Source organism: Simochromis diagramma, unplaced genomic scaffold (assembly GCF_900408965.1).
Source record: "Simochromis diagramma unplaced genomic scaffold, fSimDia1.1 OVJJ01000603.1, whole genome shotgun sequence".
In the NCBI taxonomy this organism is placed as follows: Eukaryota; Metazoa; Chordata; class Actinopteri; order Cichliformes; family Cichlidae; genus Simochromis; species Simochromis diagramma.
The window spans coordinates 26,215,679-26,233,862 of NW_024387414.1; the positions used below are offsets into that span (position 1 = coordinate 26,215,679).

Consider the following 18,184-nt stretch of genomic DNA (forward strand, 5'->3'; position numbering starts at 1 on the left):
CACTGGACGACCTTATTCAGGTTAGGAAAGCCTTCCTAACCACTGTGTCTGAAAATCAACTTTTAAAAGAGGATGTAAAGACAGCCAGACAGCAAATCAAACAGCTTATGGCCCAAATTTCACTGATGCACACTAAGCTGGACCAGTGTGAGATCCAAGCTGGAGAACTCACTGACAACTCAGTGTCACGCGAAGAGGAACAGACTTGTTCAGATCAGGAAAAGACCAGAAACTTTGACCTTGAGATGAACCGTCTTAAAGAGCAGCTTTAGCAGAGGGACAGTGAAATCCTGATCCTGAAACAGGAGAAGGACAGTCTGTCTGCCGAGCTCGCAAAGCTTCAGAAACATGAGGCCTCTTTGAAAGAAACTCTGTGGAATGAGAAAACACAGAGAGAGAATCTGGAGGAGGACAAAAAAGTCCTGGAGGAAGAAAATAAGAACGTCCTGGAAGAGCAGAAAGTGGTGAATGACAAAAGAAATGCAGAACAAACTGGACGAGCAGAGAAAAGAATTAGCGGAGGCTAAGACAGAGACAGAAGACACGGCAACCCGATTGAGAAAAATCTGGTCTTAAATTGAGCAGAAACATTTGGATCTATCCCCAAAATGGCTGATAAATCTACACAAGACCATTCTCAAGGATCTTTGCAAAACACATAACTGCAAAGAAAAACATTTGATTTTTAATCTGAGGGAACAGCTTGATAATATTACTGTCCCAACCTTCACCACAAACTTGTTGGCATTACCAAAAAGAGTACAAGGTAGTTGTTGTGAGAAATTTCACTAAGGATCTGTTAATGCACGCTAGGGGTGAAGTAAACGAGACAGCGACATGGCATCCAGGAACATCTGAGTTTATTATACAGAGGCTTTCCCATAAAATTTTGTTCGAAATTACAAAATGAAGAACTGAATGAGAACATTGAACAACTCAGCCTAACAGCATACAAGGAACTCCATAAAAGGTGGTCTTCTCCAGTACTCTTAATGAGGTCAAACAACTCAGTGGTTGACGAAGTAATCGTCAAAACCTTCAAAAAACACGCCGAACTAAAGAGCCAAGATGTCATCTTTAGGGCTTTCTCATGTGCACGCTAAAATTAAACTGAGACGTGCATGCGATTATGTGACAAAACTCTTAAACTGGCTTAAAATATTTATTTAAATTGGGCATCTAAATTTAATTCCTAAATTTAATTTTAAAACCATCTTCCTTCCCTAATCACCAACTGGCCGCTGCAGATCGTCACCCCGTCCTGGAGCCTGGTTCTGCCAGAGGTTTCCCTCTTTTTAAAGGGAGTTTTTCCTTCCCACTGTCGCCAAAGTGCTTGCTCATAGGGGTTTGGAGCTTTTGTGCATTATTGTCTTGACCTGAAAATATAAAGCACCATGAGGGAAGTGTTGTTGTAGTTTGGCACTGTTTCTTAACTCAAAATGTCCAATTACAACAGGACATTTTAAGTTAGGGAACAACGCCAACCAACAAAAAAAAAAAAATTCCATAAAATAAAATAGAAAACTTTGAATTTGTGCTTCATTTCATTTGGTGTGAATTTGCTAAGACTGTAACATCAGATTAGAATCGTATGTCTCAATATAATGTATCACAGCATCATCCTGTAGGCAAATTTGAAGTGGATGTTTCTGTATGTGTGTACAAACCAGTGGTGAAAAACACCAGAAAGTATACTGGTTTTTGAGGTTAGCTCAAAAACCAGTTGTTTAGATATTCTACTTTTCATGCTCCAGATCCCCAGAATTGATATTTTCACCAATGGTCTTTTCTCTCTGCCAGTGTGTCATGCACTTTTCAAGATTAAAGACCTTGGCAAAGAGGGAAAAAAAGTTGCCAGCTCCAGCTTCTGGAAATGCATACAGCCTTCATGTCAATATTATTTTCAGACAACAATTAATTATTTTAACTTTTAATAAAAAGCCTTCTGCCTGGTTTTAAAATTACAGTAGTCCAGCCTAGAAGTACTAAATGCATGAACTAGTTTTTCAGCGTCACTCTGTAACCGGATGTTTCTCATTTTAGTGATATTGTGCAAATGAATGAAGACAGGTCTACAAATTTGTTTAATATGTGCATTGAAGGGCATATCCTGGTGAATAACAACTCCAAGTTTATTCACAGTATTACTGGAGGCCAAGATATTGCCCTCCAAAATAAGACTAAATCTCCACATTGTGTGCGTGTATTTCAAAACATTATGATGTCACTTCTACCTTTTTTGTTGTTGTTGTTAACCAAGTGAGTCCAAGTGAATCTTAGTCCACACAATTTTTGTGAAATGCGGTGGTCTGTAAGTACAGCACCATGAAAAATTGACCTGATTATGGCACCAGAGAAAAGGTCAGGGGATTACCAAAGTCAGCAAGTCATCTCTGGTTGGCCCAGTGTCTTCAGGGCAGCCCATGCAACTATTTTTGAGATGTGCCATCAAACTAATTACTTAAGTCAGTAATTTAAACTCTGGCAGATCAACCAAAACATATCCTGACATCACAGAGCCCCCCCACACACACCCACCATCACCACAAAAAAAGGATACCACATTTACTAAACTGCATAACTCTCTGTGTTGCTACTAAATCACAGATTAAAAACTGGCATGCCAAAATCTCAAGATCAAAGAGTATTTTTAATGACTGACAGATGGGCCTTTTGGTTTTGGAGGAACTCTGGGTGGTGTGGAGGTATACACCCTTTAATAAGATCCAGTTTTAAGACTGTTTGCACATGCCCGAAAGATGATGTAATCTGCTAGTACATGACTCCATCCCTCTCTGAGTTTCCTGTGCCAGAGTGTTGCGGTGAACTGCTGTCAGAAAAAAACTGCACTGCTGGCAGTGAAGTGTGGCCGGGGGGGGGGATGACTTAAGTGTTTCCACTATGTGAGGATAGAGGGAATAAGCAGGTTTACGGCATGTCTAGTAATCAAAGCAGAAGGCTTTATTTCAAACCCAGAATCAGAATCTGAAAGTAAACTGTACAGTTGTGCTCTTATGTAAGTACAGTAAAAATCTTCCCTCAGACCATAACTATTAATAAGTGCTGCCCCCGCACGTGGAAAAAACAGCATCTAAAACTCAGCTTCTGTTCTCTGTCTTTATCACAGGCTGTTCAGAGAGTACTGCCTTTGAAAAACGCCTTCGTTTAGTTTCAAGCAAATACAGGGATTCGTTTCTGGCAAGCCATGAACATAAAACCCCAAAGCAGATGTTACCTGTCACCTCAAGCTTGGTTCAAAATCTGACTCCAGTATGCATCACTCCATGTCACACTCATTATTGGTTAACAAAGCCTGATAAAGCAAAGTTTGCAGCTTATAATGAATATAAATATAGAGTGGGAGAAATAATTATTAGACCTCCTCCTGAATTTGTAAGTTTGCTCACTCAAAGAAATGAATAGTCTTTGATTTTTATGATAGTTTCATTTTAATTGAGGGAGACAGAAATAAAAACACATTTCTTTTTTAGCCACTCGTGTTTTGCATTGGCGGTATGTTTTGGCTCATTGTCATTCTGGAAGACCCATTCAGAACTCATCTTCAGTGTTCTGGCTGAGGGAAGGAGGTTCTCATCGAAGATTTAAAGGGAGATTTTTTCTGAAGTTGTTCTGTAAGCTTAGCAGAAAAACAGCCCCAAAGCATATTGTTTCCACCTCCATGCCCTTTTGGTCATACTTAACTCTTCCTGCAAACATGGCAGGTGGAGTTGATGCTGAAGAGCTTGATTTTGGTTTAATCTGACCACAGCACTTTTCCCCAAGCCTCTCTTTTACTGGAAAACTCAAGATAGGCCTGTACACGTACCTTCTTCACGGGACACTGAAGGATGTCACTCTATTATAGCACGTTACCAGTGGTGTTCACTTCATGCTTATATTTTCAACCTCAGACTTCCTCATCTTTCACAAACACACTCTGTTGTTTGCTCTTTAAACAGGTGTGTTCACCTGCAGTTGTCAATTTGATTTTCCACCAGAATGAGAACTGTAATTAGCCCTGCGAGCCCAGAACAAAGCTCTCAGAAGTCCTTATCCATTCTGACCTCATGCAGTCAGTAAACAAAGGCCTGCAGATTACAAAGGAGAGGAGAGAACAGGAAAGGCACTTGTACTGCATTCACAAACTTCAAACTTATTGTAGATAGGTACACTGAATAAAGTGCTACCTACCACTATAATATGTTTATTTTAGAGTACACCATATTCAGTTCCTAACAGGTTAAAAGGCCCTCTTAATCTTAATTGCAAGTTAAGAGTTGATACTGTATGTTACTAGAACAAAGAGGGCTTTGATGTTGTCCTTCAACACGGGCTCATACCTGACATGATTATGTAATAACTAAAAGTCTGTGAACTAAGTGAGACAAAATAAGTAACATGTGCGAGTACGTGTTTGACAAGAAACAAACCATATCTTGTCTTATCTCCAGGTGGAGCAGACAGATCAGGTTATGTAAGAGATGTTGGAGAGAATGTTTTTACATCTCTACTAACACTTATGTAAAAATAGCTCTAATGAAAAATAAAAAGTGCATCCTGTCATAAATGTCAGCTTTGCAGCCACAGCAACAGTGTACTTTTAGATTCCTTCTCTTTCATGTTAAAAATAGAAGTTATGTCATCCTCATAATGTGAGGAACAATCTGCCGAGGGAGACTGCCAGTGCAATTCCTGTTCAGGGTGGAAAACTAATCATAAGCAGTGCCATAAACCAGTGGGTCGTTTGTAATAAAGGTTTGAGAGGGCTATGGTGCAGACACTGTATGTAGGAACACACCCTCCTGGCTATTTGTGTTTCTCAGTGTGAGTGCTATATCATTTTTACTTGAACTGTGGTTGTTAAACTGTCTTTCACTCTGTCTGTTAGAGATTTTTGGGGCACCAAACCCTCCCAAACAACCTGTTTATTATCAAATCAAACCAAGCCAAACAGATCTCATTAACGAAAAGACTCTACTAAGAAATGCAGAGTGAATTAGAGGTGTATATGCAGGGGTTCAGAGGTCACAGACGCCCTTTTTGGTTTCAAAAAGTCGTAGGCTTCTCTTGTGGCTAACTTACACCCCCTGGTGGTTGAAAATATATGGCACTTGGCGTAGGTGCAATATTTAAAATGGTCCAGTAGGGGTCAGAGTAAATGCACTTCTTTGGGTATCATCAAAGTGCTCCTGTAGGGGTCTCAAGCGGAGCGTGTTCTCAGTATTTTGTGGAACGTTTCATTTGATGGTAAACGCGAGACAGTATCAGGCTTAATGAGTTAACACGTAAAACTGACTTCAGCCCCTCGCACCACCTTAAAACTAGAACCCACGTGCTGGAAGTAGTGGGGGCACCAACCTCCTTGCAGGTAAACCGCTTTAGGAGTAACGTTGCTGTGAAAGGTTCAGATTGTAAGGCGGCTACAGACATTGTTGTCATGGTTACAGATGTGACAGATGACCCACTGCTATTGGTTGTCATCCTCTTTTTCTAGTCGCCTTTGTTTGCTTTGTCCCCCCCCCCCTCCCCGCCCCAAAGCAAGTAATGCAATCCGATTCCAGGCAATGTCAATCTGCTATTGCTATTTTGACCTCTCAGTAAATCCCGAGAGCTCAATTTAGATTAAAAGGTGGGTTATATTTTAATTGTATATTTTAATTTTAATTTTTACTTCCGCAACAAAACAACCATTAAAAACAATAAAAACGTCTCTCCCTCCTATATGCTTGTGCTCAGAGAAAGATGTGGCGCAAATATGACCTGAACAACGAGCCGTTTAATAAAAAAGTGTGATCTCATAACGACAGCAACATGAATAATGGATGCCCCGAGCTCCTACTTCCCACTCTCTCTTTGTACTCCAAGTTTAATGACATGATTTCCATTAGAAAATGTCAGCCCGTGAGATTACCTCAGCGTCGTCTCTAACCAAGAGAAGCTAATTGAATAAATTAATCATCGGGAGATCGTCGATCCACTTGTTGCTTCCCAGGATTTGTTCCTCAGTGAATTAGGTTTTACAGAGGCACATCCTGTGCATCCCAGATTAGCGCCGGCACCCTTTGTGTTAGATAACATATACACAGCAACAGCTTGAAATTACTTAATATGCTAATAATGTTTACACCATCCATGCTTTCCACTGCCAGCTTTTATTTTTAGCTGCAAGCAACAAACAGTGGAAAGTACAGTAAAACTTTATTAGGGCATTTTGTGTGACAGACAGTAGTCTAGACAATACATGCAGTACTTCATGGAAAGTGCAGTACAAGAAAATATTTATACTGTCATGAAGGGAAAAGATTCAATGAGCCAAATGGCAGTCTAAAGACAGAAAGACAGGACTGTGGACGAGAGCCAGAGATTAATGATAACTAATGATTAAATAAAGAGTAGTGTATAAACACATGGAGAGTGAAAAGAAGTAAGAAAAGAACAGACACTAAGTGCATAATGGGAAGCCCCAAGTAGCCTATTGCAGCAGGACTAAGGGAGGGTTTAGGGTCACGTGATCCAGCCCTAACCATAAGCGTCATCAAGAAGGAAAGTTTTAAGCTTAATCTTAAGACTAAAGAGGGCATCTGTCTCTTGAATGCAAACTGGAAAGTTGTTCCATAGAAGACGGGCCTGATAGAAATGCAACATATAGCATCTGCATCTAAACCAAAATGTAGCTAGAACCGTTCCTGAAAGTTAAATTTTGGCACTCATGTATCAACTAATAAGTGAAAACTAACTAACCAAAATGGAAACTGGATAAAGGACAAACAACAGATTTCACTGCATCTCTGAATTCTTAATAACCATGAGCCACACGGCGCGCACAGACAGCAGGGACAGAATGCAGTGAAACTTTCCATCCGGCTTCCAGCGAATGAATGCACAATGAGAAGACTTCTGTTCATCCACAGATTGGCTTTCACATTATTGGGCTGTTTAATTCTCTTTCTAATGACATATTTTACTTGCATGCAGCACCGACTGGGGCCCCTGGCCTCACCCAGGAGTCATCCCGATTGCAATATTGCATATTTTTATACCAATTAATAAATCAGTACCTGTATTGCTGATACCAACACTGATACTTTTTTTAATATAAAAAGGTAGCGTATGTAGGGGACAGCAGTGTGTCATGACTTATGAAATGAATCATCATCATCAATTTGCAAATTCTGAACACATTTTTAATGACCACTAAATCCCTGTGATTTTTACTTTCCACAGTAATTAGATAAAACAGAAAAACACACCTTTCAGCTTTTCATGTGTATTAAAACTGGGTTTTTATGAAGATCTAGAATGTAAATGCGCCCATCTCTAAAGCATTTGGGTCAGATTCTGTTCTTTAACACTATGGGTCATTTTGGGTTAATTTGACCCCCTTGGTGGTTGTAGTGTAACTCTGTTAGACTAAATTTTCATATTTCATGACTTTTCCTATGGCCTCATTCATCCAACACTGAATCATTGGCTGTGTGAGATAAAAATTAATAATAATTATGCCCATTCATCCTTTGAATCACCACGGATGTCTTTTTGACCTGATGGAAATTAATGTAAAAACTGCTACTGCAGCACACCATGTTGCCTAGCAACACAATTGTTTACCCACATTTTGACATTAAGCCTGTTATAACATGATATAATACCTGTCTGACCAGTCTGCCAGCCAAGCTCTCACTGTGGTTGTACAAACACCAGAAATGACTAAAGCTAATTGATACCAACGCTGATATTGGTACAGGATCGATCCTTTGTTTATATCCTTTAAGTTCAGTATGCAGCGCAATTGACACTGAATTGTGTTACATTTGTTACACCCCAGCCCAGGGAACCGGCGTGCGACATAAGGAAAATAAAAATAAGGAAAAATGCCCCCACACTCCCTGCTCTCAAGGAGGACGAACCAACAAAAAACAGCTACCACCGATTTCACAACAGCCAGTCAGTTTATTGAGTCCCAAAAGGTAGCAGGCATCAGGGTGAGCATGGCCAAAACAACAAACAAAAACTCTAGAAATGAAATGCAGCTGGCTTACCTTCACAGAAAACCCCAAACGAAAATTACAGGTGTCTTACCTGCCTCCCTAACCAAAAACAGGAGAAAAGGTTCCCAAAGAAAAGTGGCTTCTCAACCCTACAGCTACCGAGTTTAAAAAAGTATCGACAACTATTTACATCTATATATACACACAACCAACTATTTACATCTATATATATACACAACCAACTATTTACATATCTATATACACAACCAACTATTTACATATCTATATACACAACCAACTATTTACAACACAGGCAGAGATCACAACCAATGACAAACTGAAACACAGGGCTTAAATACATAGAGGGAGCAATCAGGGAATGGACAACAGGAGGGAAACACAGCTGGGGCAAATCAGAACTGAGGAGACAAGGAAGCTTAAACTGAACACACTGAGATAAGACAGACCTTCAAAGTAAAACAGGAAACACATAACAGTCACGCCTAACACAAAACACTGACAACATTGGATCGTAACACATTTATTATTATTATTACTGAAATGAAAAAAATATACTTCAAATATTCAAAAGCACTATGAAAAATATCTGAGTGTTTTTGTGCTGATTGCCAAATTCATTTTATTTATAGCCTATAGCACATTTAAACAACAGAAGCTGAGTGCTTTATAGGCATATTTACATTCCATGTTTCCAAAAACATAGATCAACAGAATAGCAGGGAGTATGGCAATGTTTTATTTCTGTCTACACACAGCCAGCTCCTCTGTTGGCAGACCCGATTATTTCCAAGCCTGGGAAAATCCCTCGAATGCTTTTGTACCGCGTGCTGTCTAGCGATGATGGAAAATATGCTGCTATCATTGATGGTCGGTCATATGACTGTTAACCATGTCCCTCCCACAGAAGCCTCCTCAGATGTCACATGGAGCGGTTGGTAGTCACACAAACCTGCCAAATGTTCCCACCCAGTGTAAAGTATTGTTCCAGTCCTCATTGGTGTTCAGCACATCAGCTTTATTATTGTTTGGATTTTCCATGATTTTTTCCATGATGGTTCACTCGTTCGCTTAAGTTTTAATTAGCTGTAATATTATAGTTCTAGTGTTTTAATATAATTTGGGACATATATGTATAGAAAAAGAAGCTCAGAATAGGTTTGTGAAGGCGCATGATTCACAGTCATGTGCACATCTCAGTCTTAGTGCTGGATGTGTTGACAGGTTTGAGCAATATGACCTGATTAGAGACCAGAACTAAAGACATTTTTTGCTTCATTTAGTTAGTTTTGTAAGTGCTGTTTCAGTTATAGTCCATTTAGTTCTATTGCTAAAGTGTATTTCTTTTAATTCAAATGTTTTTTCTCTCCACTCCTGTTTTTGAGTTGACTGTAATAACATTGCTCCTGATGCACCACACACACATGAGAAAAGTGAGTTAGTGCAGTCTTTTTTTCTAGTACAGGGCATGACTGATGCCGCCAATTACAACTCAGTCTGTGCTAACTAAAAGCACATCTTTCACCAAAGCCAGTGCTGTATGTTTTCCAGTTTCCAGAAATTGATTTGTAATGTAATGTAATTCGTTTTTCCTCTTTCCTCATGCATTACCTCCAGACAAGTTCCATGAAATTTGCTCTAGTAGTTCTTGCACACTCTTGCTGACAAACAGAAGTGCAAACAGCACATACCCACATAGTTTCAGCAAAGGAAAAAATGCACCATCCCCCCAGAAGGCCAAAACCTAGATTCTTATCCTGGGCCTCTACAAGACGAAGCTAAAAGATGAGATAAAAGCACTGCTCTTTGCTTTTGGCCTAATTTTAGTGGTGAAATTGACAAACATGTCTGCATTTAATAATAGTAATACCACTACTACGAATAATGGCAAAGACCTAATTTTTAATGGCAAAGACATCACCCCACTGTCTGCCCATTTACCAAGTTAGAAAAACAAAACAAAACAAATGTGGTGGATATCTTCTTGTTAGTACTCAGTTTAAAAACAGATAAGCTCCTTTTTTTCACTATTCACAATAAAAGTTGCTGGTTTTTACCCTGAAACAATGCAACACTTTAAGTGGATTCACACATATTTTCTGTTTTTTTTTTTTTGTTTTTTTTAAACTATTATAAAGTCCTTTATTTCTTATAGTATAATTTGTAATGTAGAAAAACAAAGAAGAACCCCCCCAACACACACACACACACACACACACACACACACACAAACCCCCAAACAAACAAAAAACAAAAAAAGCCCAAAGGTCTACAGTAATGTTTTTAAAAATCCCACGGAAATTATAGCCTACTACTAACTTCCTCTTTTTTGCCAGTGGAATTCTCACATAACGTCTGTGGACAGGAAATGAAGGACCACGAAAACATTAGCACTTTCAGGCAAAATAGGACATCTAAATTTTATCTCATTGTATTACAAGATACTTTGGTCAATTCGTTTCCTCCTATTTGTGAGCTTATTATTTAGAAATATTTCAGTCATTGCTTGTAATTTTCACACCAACAGCGAACAGATAAAGCCCGTGCCCTAAATCGGTTCTGCTTCACTTATTTTGAAAGTGCAGTAACCGGAAATTGTGTTATAGTCTCCCCCTGCACGTTCTGTACGTTCATACGTCAATGTAGCGGATCAATGACAAAAGAGGGCTGTGTGGTAGTGCCCCCTTAAACATGCCTGTTTTCCCCGGGGTTGCATGCTCCATATGACCCGGGATGGGACTCTCTCCGCCGCCTAAATCAGCGATTTAGTTCACTGAAGCGACGGAGCTGGAGCGTTAAAACAAACAGAGGCTAACGGGCTGTTTATTTATTCAAGAGAAGATGGCGGAGTTCTCGCCCGTCCTGCCGATGCGGGATGGAGGAGGACGATTTGCCCAGCCCATCTTCCCTCGGTCCAGGTCCGGTTCCGAGTCAGAGAGTGAACTGTCCCAGAGTCTGGCCCGGACCAAGATCCGCTCGTACGGCAGCACAGCCAGCGTCACGGCCTCCCTGGGGGAGAAATACATAGAGCATCGGGTTACAGACAGCGATACTCTGCAAGGGATTGCGCTCAAATACGGTGTCACGGTAAGGTCGCTTCTCGGCCATAGATAGCAGTGTATGCGTTGATGTTTACCTTGACCGAACTAGAGATTGCATTAAACACACCACACTGACAGATAAGAGGAGCAAACACTGAAACGGACACAAGGGAAGGCATTTTCTCTTACTTTCCACTCTCTGATTCTACTAAAAGTCACGCACTAAGAAATCCGAGCCCAGAAAGTTGTCCGTAAACTCTATGGATTGTGACTGAACACCTGGGGACTATTTCCGTTCACCTTGAGAGAACAGAAGCTCACTTCCATATTTTACTTTCGCTTTTACTCCTAATGTAAACGTCAGGCAGTACTGAGGACCCCCCAAATGCAGCAAAATTATTCCAATTTGAAAGAGGCGTGAAATATTTGCTTCGAGGGTTCAGAGTTTCCACTCTGAGTTCAGATGGGTGAGAGCAAAAGTTTGACAAGCATGCTGTGAGGATGATCACTTGGTCAAAAATGGGCTCTACCTGAGTGTCGACATCTCAAGTTTCCTCAAAAAGTCCCCAGTTTGTGAAGTGACTCTGCATGATTCCTATCCAGGGTTAGAATAAGTAATCTGCTTCACATGCAATGCTATATTCTCTTAATAAAAAACAATACACACACACACACATGCAGGATATTTACCTGCCGTGAGTTAACCACTTCCTGTTTCTTGTTCATTTTTACCCGAAATGACCTCTGAAACAGCCGAAAAATACCCTGCCAGTCACTTCACTGGTTCCCAAATGTAAAACACAAGTTTTACTTTGTTTGAAGGGCTGCTGACAGAACTGACTGATGTTCAGACTGCTGTGACTTTAGGGAGTGAAAGTGTTCCTCTAATATATTACTAATATATTTAAGTTTAAAGACTGGGCTTTTGTGTAAAATAAATAAATACCATATACACTCATCAGCCACTTCATTTGATACATCAGCTGCTGGTTATAGCAAGTGTGTAATTAGCCACTCACATGGCAGCAACTCTGTGCATTGCGACATATAGACATGGTCACGATGACTTGCTGAGCATCAGAAAGGGGAAGAAGAATGATAGAAGTTACTTTGAACATTTCATGGTTGCTGGTTCAGGATGGGCAGCTGTGAGTATTTCAGAAACCGCTGATCTACTGGGATTTTCCCACACAACTCTGGGGTTTACAGAGAATGAAGAATAAGAAACAGAGAGCGAGAGTCAATCCTCAGGGCGAAAATGCCTCGTTGCTGCTAGAGATCAGAGGAGAATGGCCTGACGTCTTCGAGCTGATAGGAAGGAAACATTAACTCAAATAACTGCTTGTTACATTCAAGAAGAAGCAGAAGAGCATCCTGAGTGCACATCATGTTGAATCTTGAAGCAGATGGCCTACAGCAGCAGAAGAAGACCACATTGGGGTCCACTCCTGTCAACTAAGAACAAGAAACAAAGCCTACAGTTTCCACAGGGTCATCAAAATAGGATGAAAGAAGATTTCAAACAATGGTAAATGGACTGGTTCTTATATAGCGCGTTTCTACTCTTCTGAGCACTCAAAGCGCTTTGCACAACTTGTGCATTCACCCATTCACACCCATTTGCACAAGCACATTTTTTCTAAGTGCTTTCTAAGTAACATTCACACACACTCATACTCCGATGGATGCATCGGAGAGCAATTTGAGGTTAATATCTTGCCCAAGGATATTTGGCATGCAGACTAGGGGAAGCCAGGAATCGAACCACCAACCTTCCAATCAGTAGATGACCTGCTTTACCGCCTATCTAAACTACAGCCAGGCTCTACCGCCTGGCTGTAGTTTAGATAGTCTGGATTTCTGCTGAGATGTGTGGACAGGGTCAGAATTGATCATAAACAACACAGAAGGTTATGTCCCTCTTGTCTCCAGTGGTTGTGGACGGTACATCAGATTGAATGCCACATCTACCTGAGTATTGTCGCTGCTTTATGCAGGATCACAAAGCTCAAGTCATCTCAAATTGGTTTCTTGAGCGTGACAGTGAGTTTCCTGTACTCAAATGGCCTCCACAGTCACAAGATCCAAATCTAGCGGAACATCATATTGACGGGGTGGAACAGGGCATTCTCATTATTGACGTACAGCCGATAAATCCATGGCAACTGTATGATGCTACGCTTTAAAGTCAATATGGAGCAAAATCTCTGAGGAATGTTTTCAGTGCCATGAAGAATTAAGTCAGTCCTGAAGGCAAAAGGCGATTCAAACCGGTACCAGCAAGGTATAACTAACCATGTGGTCAGTGATTGTATTTAAAATACTGCTACCAAATATAGACACGCAGATATAAGATGATTTTCTTTTCAGATGAGAGGCAGGGGTGCCATCAAAATAAGTGTGTAGTGAGAATTTCATCAGAATTGATTAAATAGAGTTTTAACATTTCTTTTTCTTTCTTTCTTTTTTTTTTTTTTTTTTGTTTTTGCTGTCATCTTCCAGATGGAGCAGATCAAGAGAGCCAATAAGCTGTTCAGCAATGACTGCATCTTCCTGAGGAACAGCCTCAACATCCCCGTGGTGTCAGAGAAGCGCTCCATATTTAATGGACTGTCTCTCGAGTCTCCTGATGGGGATGGTGACACGGCTTGCCAGGAGGCAGACGCACCTTGTATTATCACGCAGGACATCGAGGGACCCTCGCCGCCCCCTTCCCCGCCCCGTGAGCACTCCAGACCTGCTCAGCCTCAGCCAGAGGAGCTGTCAGCCAAAGACTTCTTACACAGACTGGACTTGCAAATTAAACAGTCAAAGCAGGCTGCGCGCAGACTGAAAGAAGAAGAAGAAGTGAGGTGAGGTGTTAAACAACAGCCAGCAAACGGCTTCCTCTTTTATGTGTGCTGATAAGTAACCACTTTCATACTATTTTTGTGAGCACCATTGCTCATTTCAGGATTTTTCCTCTGGGCCGCTGCTTCTCACACTGGTGCTTTCTTCTAAGCATTGCATCCAATCAGACTTTGTTCTGATTGAGCTTTGCCTCATGGTCAGATGCAAAAACTGATACTGTGTCTTGGTTTGGTATCAACCAATGACACGACATAAATGCCAAGTCATTTTTTTTCAAGCGTAGTAGACAGAAAACAGCATAATGTTTGCGTGTTTTGACCTCGATTGACCAATGTTTCACCTCCTCACGTGTCCCCACACAGATGTCACTGCAGGGGCTCGCACACTTGCTTTTAATTTTCCAGACAGCTTCCTGCTCTTTTCTCACATGGGCGCAGTCCAGAAAAGTTCAGGGCTGCAGTGAATTTGCGGAAACGGCTTACAGTGCAGCGTCGTCTGAAGTGAACCGCTCTCATCTTCTCTTTGAGCTCAGCGGGAGCTCGTCAGAAATCCCAGTCAGCATGAATAAGCCGTTTTAAAATGTTCTCACAGAGAGAAGATCGAAGCTAGGAGTACAGGTTTTTGCCGTTCTGCAGTACTAGTCAGGTATTTAGTGTGAGATCTGACTTGCCCTCGCACGTCCTACCTCTGCGTGCTGAGGCAGAGAAGCCGGTCGCGTCTGCTCAGTAGTGAAGCAGCAGTAAGTGCCTGGCGTACAGCGTTCATAGAGAAACGGGCTTTGTTGGTACTATCACTTCGGAGGACTGAGTCACGCTGTGAGTCATATTGCTCCCGCTATCTAGTATTTAACTTCAATATTTGGTTCACACATTCGCCCAACAAGCAAAAGATCCCCCAGTTCGATCCCTGGAGGAGATATGTGTCCTTTGGGGGGCAGTTGTGTCATGAAGGGCATCCGGTGTAAAAGAAAAAAGCAAAATCTGTCAAATTAAATGTGTGCATCTGCCCGATGTACTGAGCCCCTCGTGAATAAGGGAACAGCTCAAAGTAGATACTACATTTGAAAAAATAACCATTCCTGCGTTCTCTTCCTATAATATATATATATCCACCTTTACTGCCTACTACATACATTACAGTGCAAAATTGTGTCTCTCATTTCATTATTACACACTCTATTCAGCTCATGCATTTCCTATGAATCTATTTTTAAGCACAGATCTGTGCTTTTAACTCTAAATCTGTGCTTTGGTGTTACAAAATGCATCAGCTTTTAATTTCTCTTTCAGAGTTCGCCTGCTGGCTTTGTCAAATCTGTGCTCTGTGTTTAGTCCCGCTTCTGACTTCAGTCACATAAAAGGCTGCCTTGTAGTGTGTTTAGGCAAACAAAGGCGCACTCCCTTGTTTATACAGAGTGCTAGGGCAAACACGAGCAGCGTGCCTGCTTGACTTTAATGCCTGGGATGAAATGAACCACAAGCCCCCTTGAGCTAAACCAATGACGGGCCCAGTTCTCCCTTCTGAAGACCTTCTATCATTTGTGCACCCGTGGCTATTATATTACAACAAGTTAGGAATACAGCACAGATTAATCTGTAAAATTATGTTTGCATGTTTCCCTCTGTCCTGTAGTCCCACCTGTCTGCCTTCTCTTGAATATAATGGAAGTAGCTGGCACTCCTTTTAGGAGTCAAAGTTCTTAGAAAAAAAACAAAACATTATCCAGTTTCTCAGAAAATAGGGCAAAAATTGTAAGAACTGTTTTTCTTCTACTGTCTGCATGGCTTCTAGCTAACATTGTAGCTTCAGTGAGAGGGAAATAAAATTGCTTCTACAGAAAAGTCTCACAAAGAGGTTTGTGGTTTGGTGTTGTTTGTAACTGGGTCATGTTTTAATGAAAGTATTCACCTCTTCAGTGTATTTTCAACTACAGGTGCTATTCGGTAAGGTTAGTAACATTCAAGAGATTACAGACACCCTCGCTGAAATTTTCAAAACTAGGCAGCTCATGTTAGAACGGTCTCAATAGCTCCAGAGGTTTGAAATAAAAATACATACATTTGATTGGTGCATACTGGTGGAATAACCATTACAGAAACATAAACATAAACAATGTCAATAAAAACAAATGTTTGTTGTTTTTTTTAATTACCGATACTCTTAATGTAGGACAGCTGTGGGATAAACCTAACATTAGATGGAGGTGTGATATATCTGTTAAGAACTTTGTGTGTTTATATGTATATTTTCAGGAAATCTGTAATCTAATGGCCGCCACACATTTGAACTACATAACAACATAACTGGAATCTGGTGAACCAGTTAGGTTTCTGTGAGGGTTTATTGAAAGCCAAACTACACTGAGAGTAAGTTATTTGTGGTTTAAAAGATTGATTTTTATCCTAAGTCGAAGGAAATCCGCCACATCGCATTAGCGGTCATTTCGCTTTTTACCCTCAAAATTGTGGTATAAAACCTTTTTTGCATCCTCTTTTGATGTTCATCCTCTCATATTTCAGCCTCTAGTTAAATAAACTCTCAGCAGCTTCACTGTTGCTGCAGTAGTCGTAAAAGCGAATGTTAACACTTGTGATGGATCTCAGGACATTGATGTTTTATACTGATCGGCCCACTTTTTCTGAACATGTGAGCTCTGAGCTGTGATTGAGAACAAGGCAGCGACTTGGTCAGCCTCGTCCAATATTCACATCCTTACCTACACTGAAGAGGAGTGAGGCGTAAAAGAGAGTATGTGTCTGTAATCGTATTGAGGTAAAGGCTGTAACATGTTTTTTTTAAATTTCCTCTTGTTTGCAGGAGCAGCGAGGAGAATTACGCGGCCCCCACGACATCATACCAGGAGATCTAAAGAGCAATCTGTTTACCCAAAGTCTCGGACACGCTTGCCCACGCACACAAACACTACCGCAGCCTCGTTGCTTTTTTCTTTTTACCTTTTCATGTTTACTGAACCGCGTTCAGCAAGTGTCATTTCTGCCTTTTTATTTATTGAAATGCAGTTCTTATGATGTACATTACAAGCCCATTTCCAAGACTGCTGCTGTGCTGTGTGAAATGTAAATATTAACTTAGCCTGTCCTGGTGGTCATAGGTCAAAAGGCAACACACATCCTGGATATGTTGCCACTTTATCACAGGGCAACCGTTCCCACTCCTACCTATAGTTAATTTAGACTCGCCACTACCAGAAGCTCATATCTATGGAAGCTTGTTTTTGCCAGAGGAAAAAAGTTTTTCAATCCACAAGTCATCATTTCAAAATCATTTCAAAATTTCAAGGTAGGCATCTGAGAAACTGTGACAGAAACAAGCTTCCTATAGATCTGCTGCCATACAGGGAAGGTCTAAGCAAGACAAGGCCAGACCACTTTTTTGCACATGTTCCAGCAGCGTGGCTCTGGAGAGTCTGGGTGCTAAACACCCACTGAAAGCTCGTGACACATTACAAAAACCAAATCTCCCAACAGACGCTCCAGACTGTTCCGTTAAGAAAAGGAGGTGATATAACACTGTAGTGAGAGACGTGCGCCTGACTCAGCATTTTGGCATCCAATTCATAAACGATAATTTATTCTTGTTAAAACAATAATGTTTTCAAATTCGTCATGCTGTGTTCATGATACGTCTAGATAAATCTGGGGTTTAAATATATGTATGTGTATTTTTTTTAAATTTCCATTTTACATGGCACATCTCCTGGAAGTAGGTTTGAGGGTTGTTTTTTTTTTTTTTTTTTTTGTAGTTTCACCAAGTCGCTCACATCTCATCTGGAGGAGCATCTGAGCACACGTGCCCGTCCACATATGATATGCTTGCAAAGCTGCTGTACAGAACCTACCTGCTGCATATGTTCAGATACAATCTCACACACACACACACACACACACACACACACACACACACACACACACACAGGGCGCTAAGCAATGCCAGAAGGATTAGCTTGTTAGACTTGCTAACCGCTTCTGATGTTCTAAATCTCCTCCTAGAATAGGATCGTCGGAAAGTATATTCAGGCCTTCCTCATCAGTGTTTACTCGGTTCAAGCTCACCCCACACGGAGGCGGCGGATGGACTCAAGCCTTTGAACGCAGTTCCATTTGCCCTGTTTGAGAACAAATGGGACCGCTCTTATTATTATTTTGTTTTGTGAGTGTGATTGCATTATTTATGTGTGGAGAACTGTCTGTATCAACTGTTTTATTGTGCTTTTAAGTTCTATTGGGTTTTATTTGGACAGAATAAATGCATATTTAAGCAAATATT

At 40.8% G+C, this 18,184-nt stretch overlaps 1 protein-coding gene across 1 annotated transcript; it reads left to right on the forward strand.

Moving 5' to 3' along the window:
* Window positions 1–10,617: 10,617 nt before the first annotated feature.
* lysmd2 (LysM, putative peptidoglycan-binding, domain containing 2) lies at window positions 10,618–18,180 on the forward strand. The gene is made up of 3 exons (XM_040011253.1): window positions 10,618–11,093; window positions 13,550–13,899; window positions 16,715–18,180. Exons 1-3 carry the CDS (start codon window positions 10,848–10,850, stop codon window positions 16,764–16,766), a joined length of 648 nt encoding a protein of 215 aa, XP_039867187.1. The 5' UTR covers window positions 10,618–10,847; the 3' UTR covers window positions 16,767–18,180.
* Window positions 18,181–18,184: the final 4 nt, after the last annotated feature.

Bases quoted from the DNA above. Each gene is read 5' to 3' on its own strand.
- lysmd2 (XM_040011253.1), top strand. From the start codon at position 10,848: ATGGCGGAGTTCTCGCCCGTCCTGCCGATGCGGGATGGAGGAGGACGA. The intron at 11,094-13,549 runs GTAAGGTCGCTT...GTCATCTTCCAG, and splicing joins CGCTCAAATACGGTGTCACG to ATGGAGCAGATCAAGAGAGC. The intron at 13,900-16,714 runs GTGAGGTGTTAA...TCTTGTTTGCAG, and splicing joins AAAGAAGAAGAAGAAGTGAG to GAGCAGCGAGGAGAATTACG.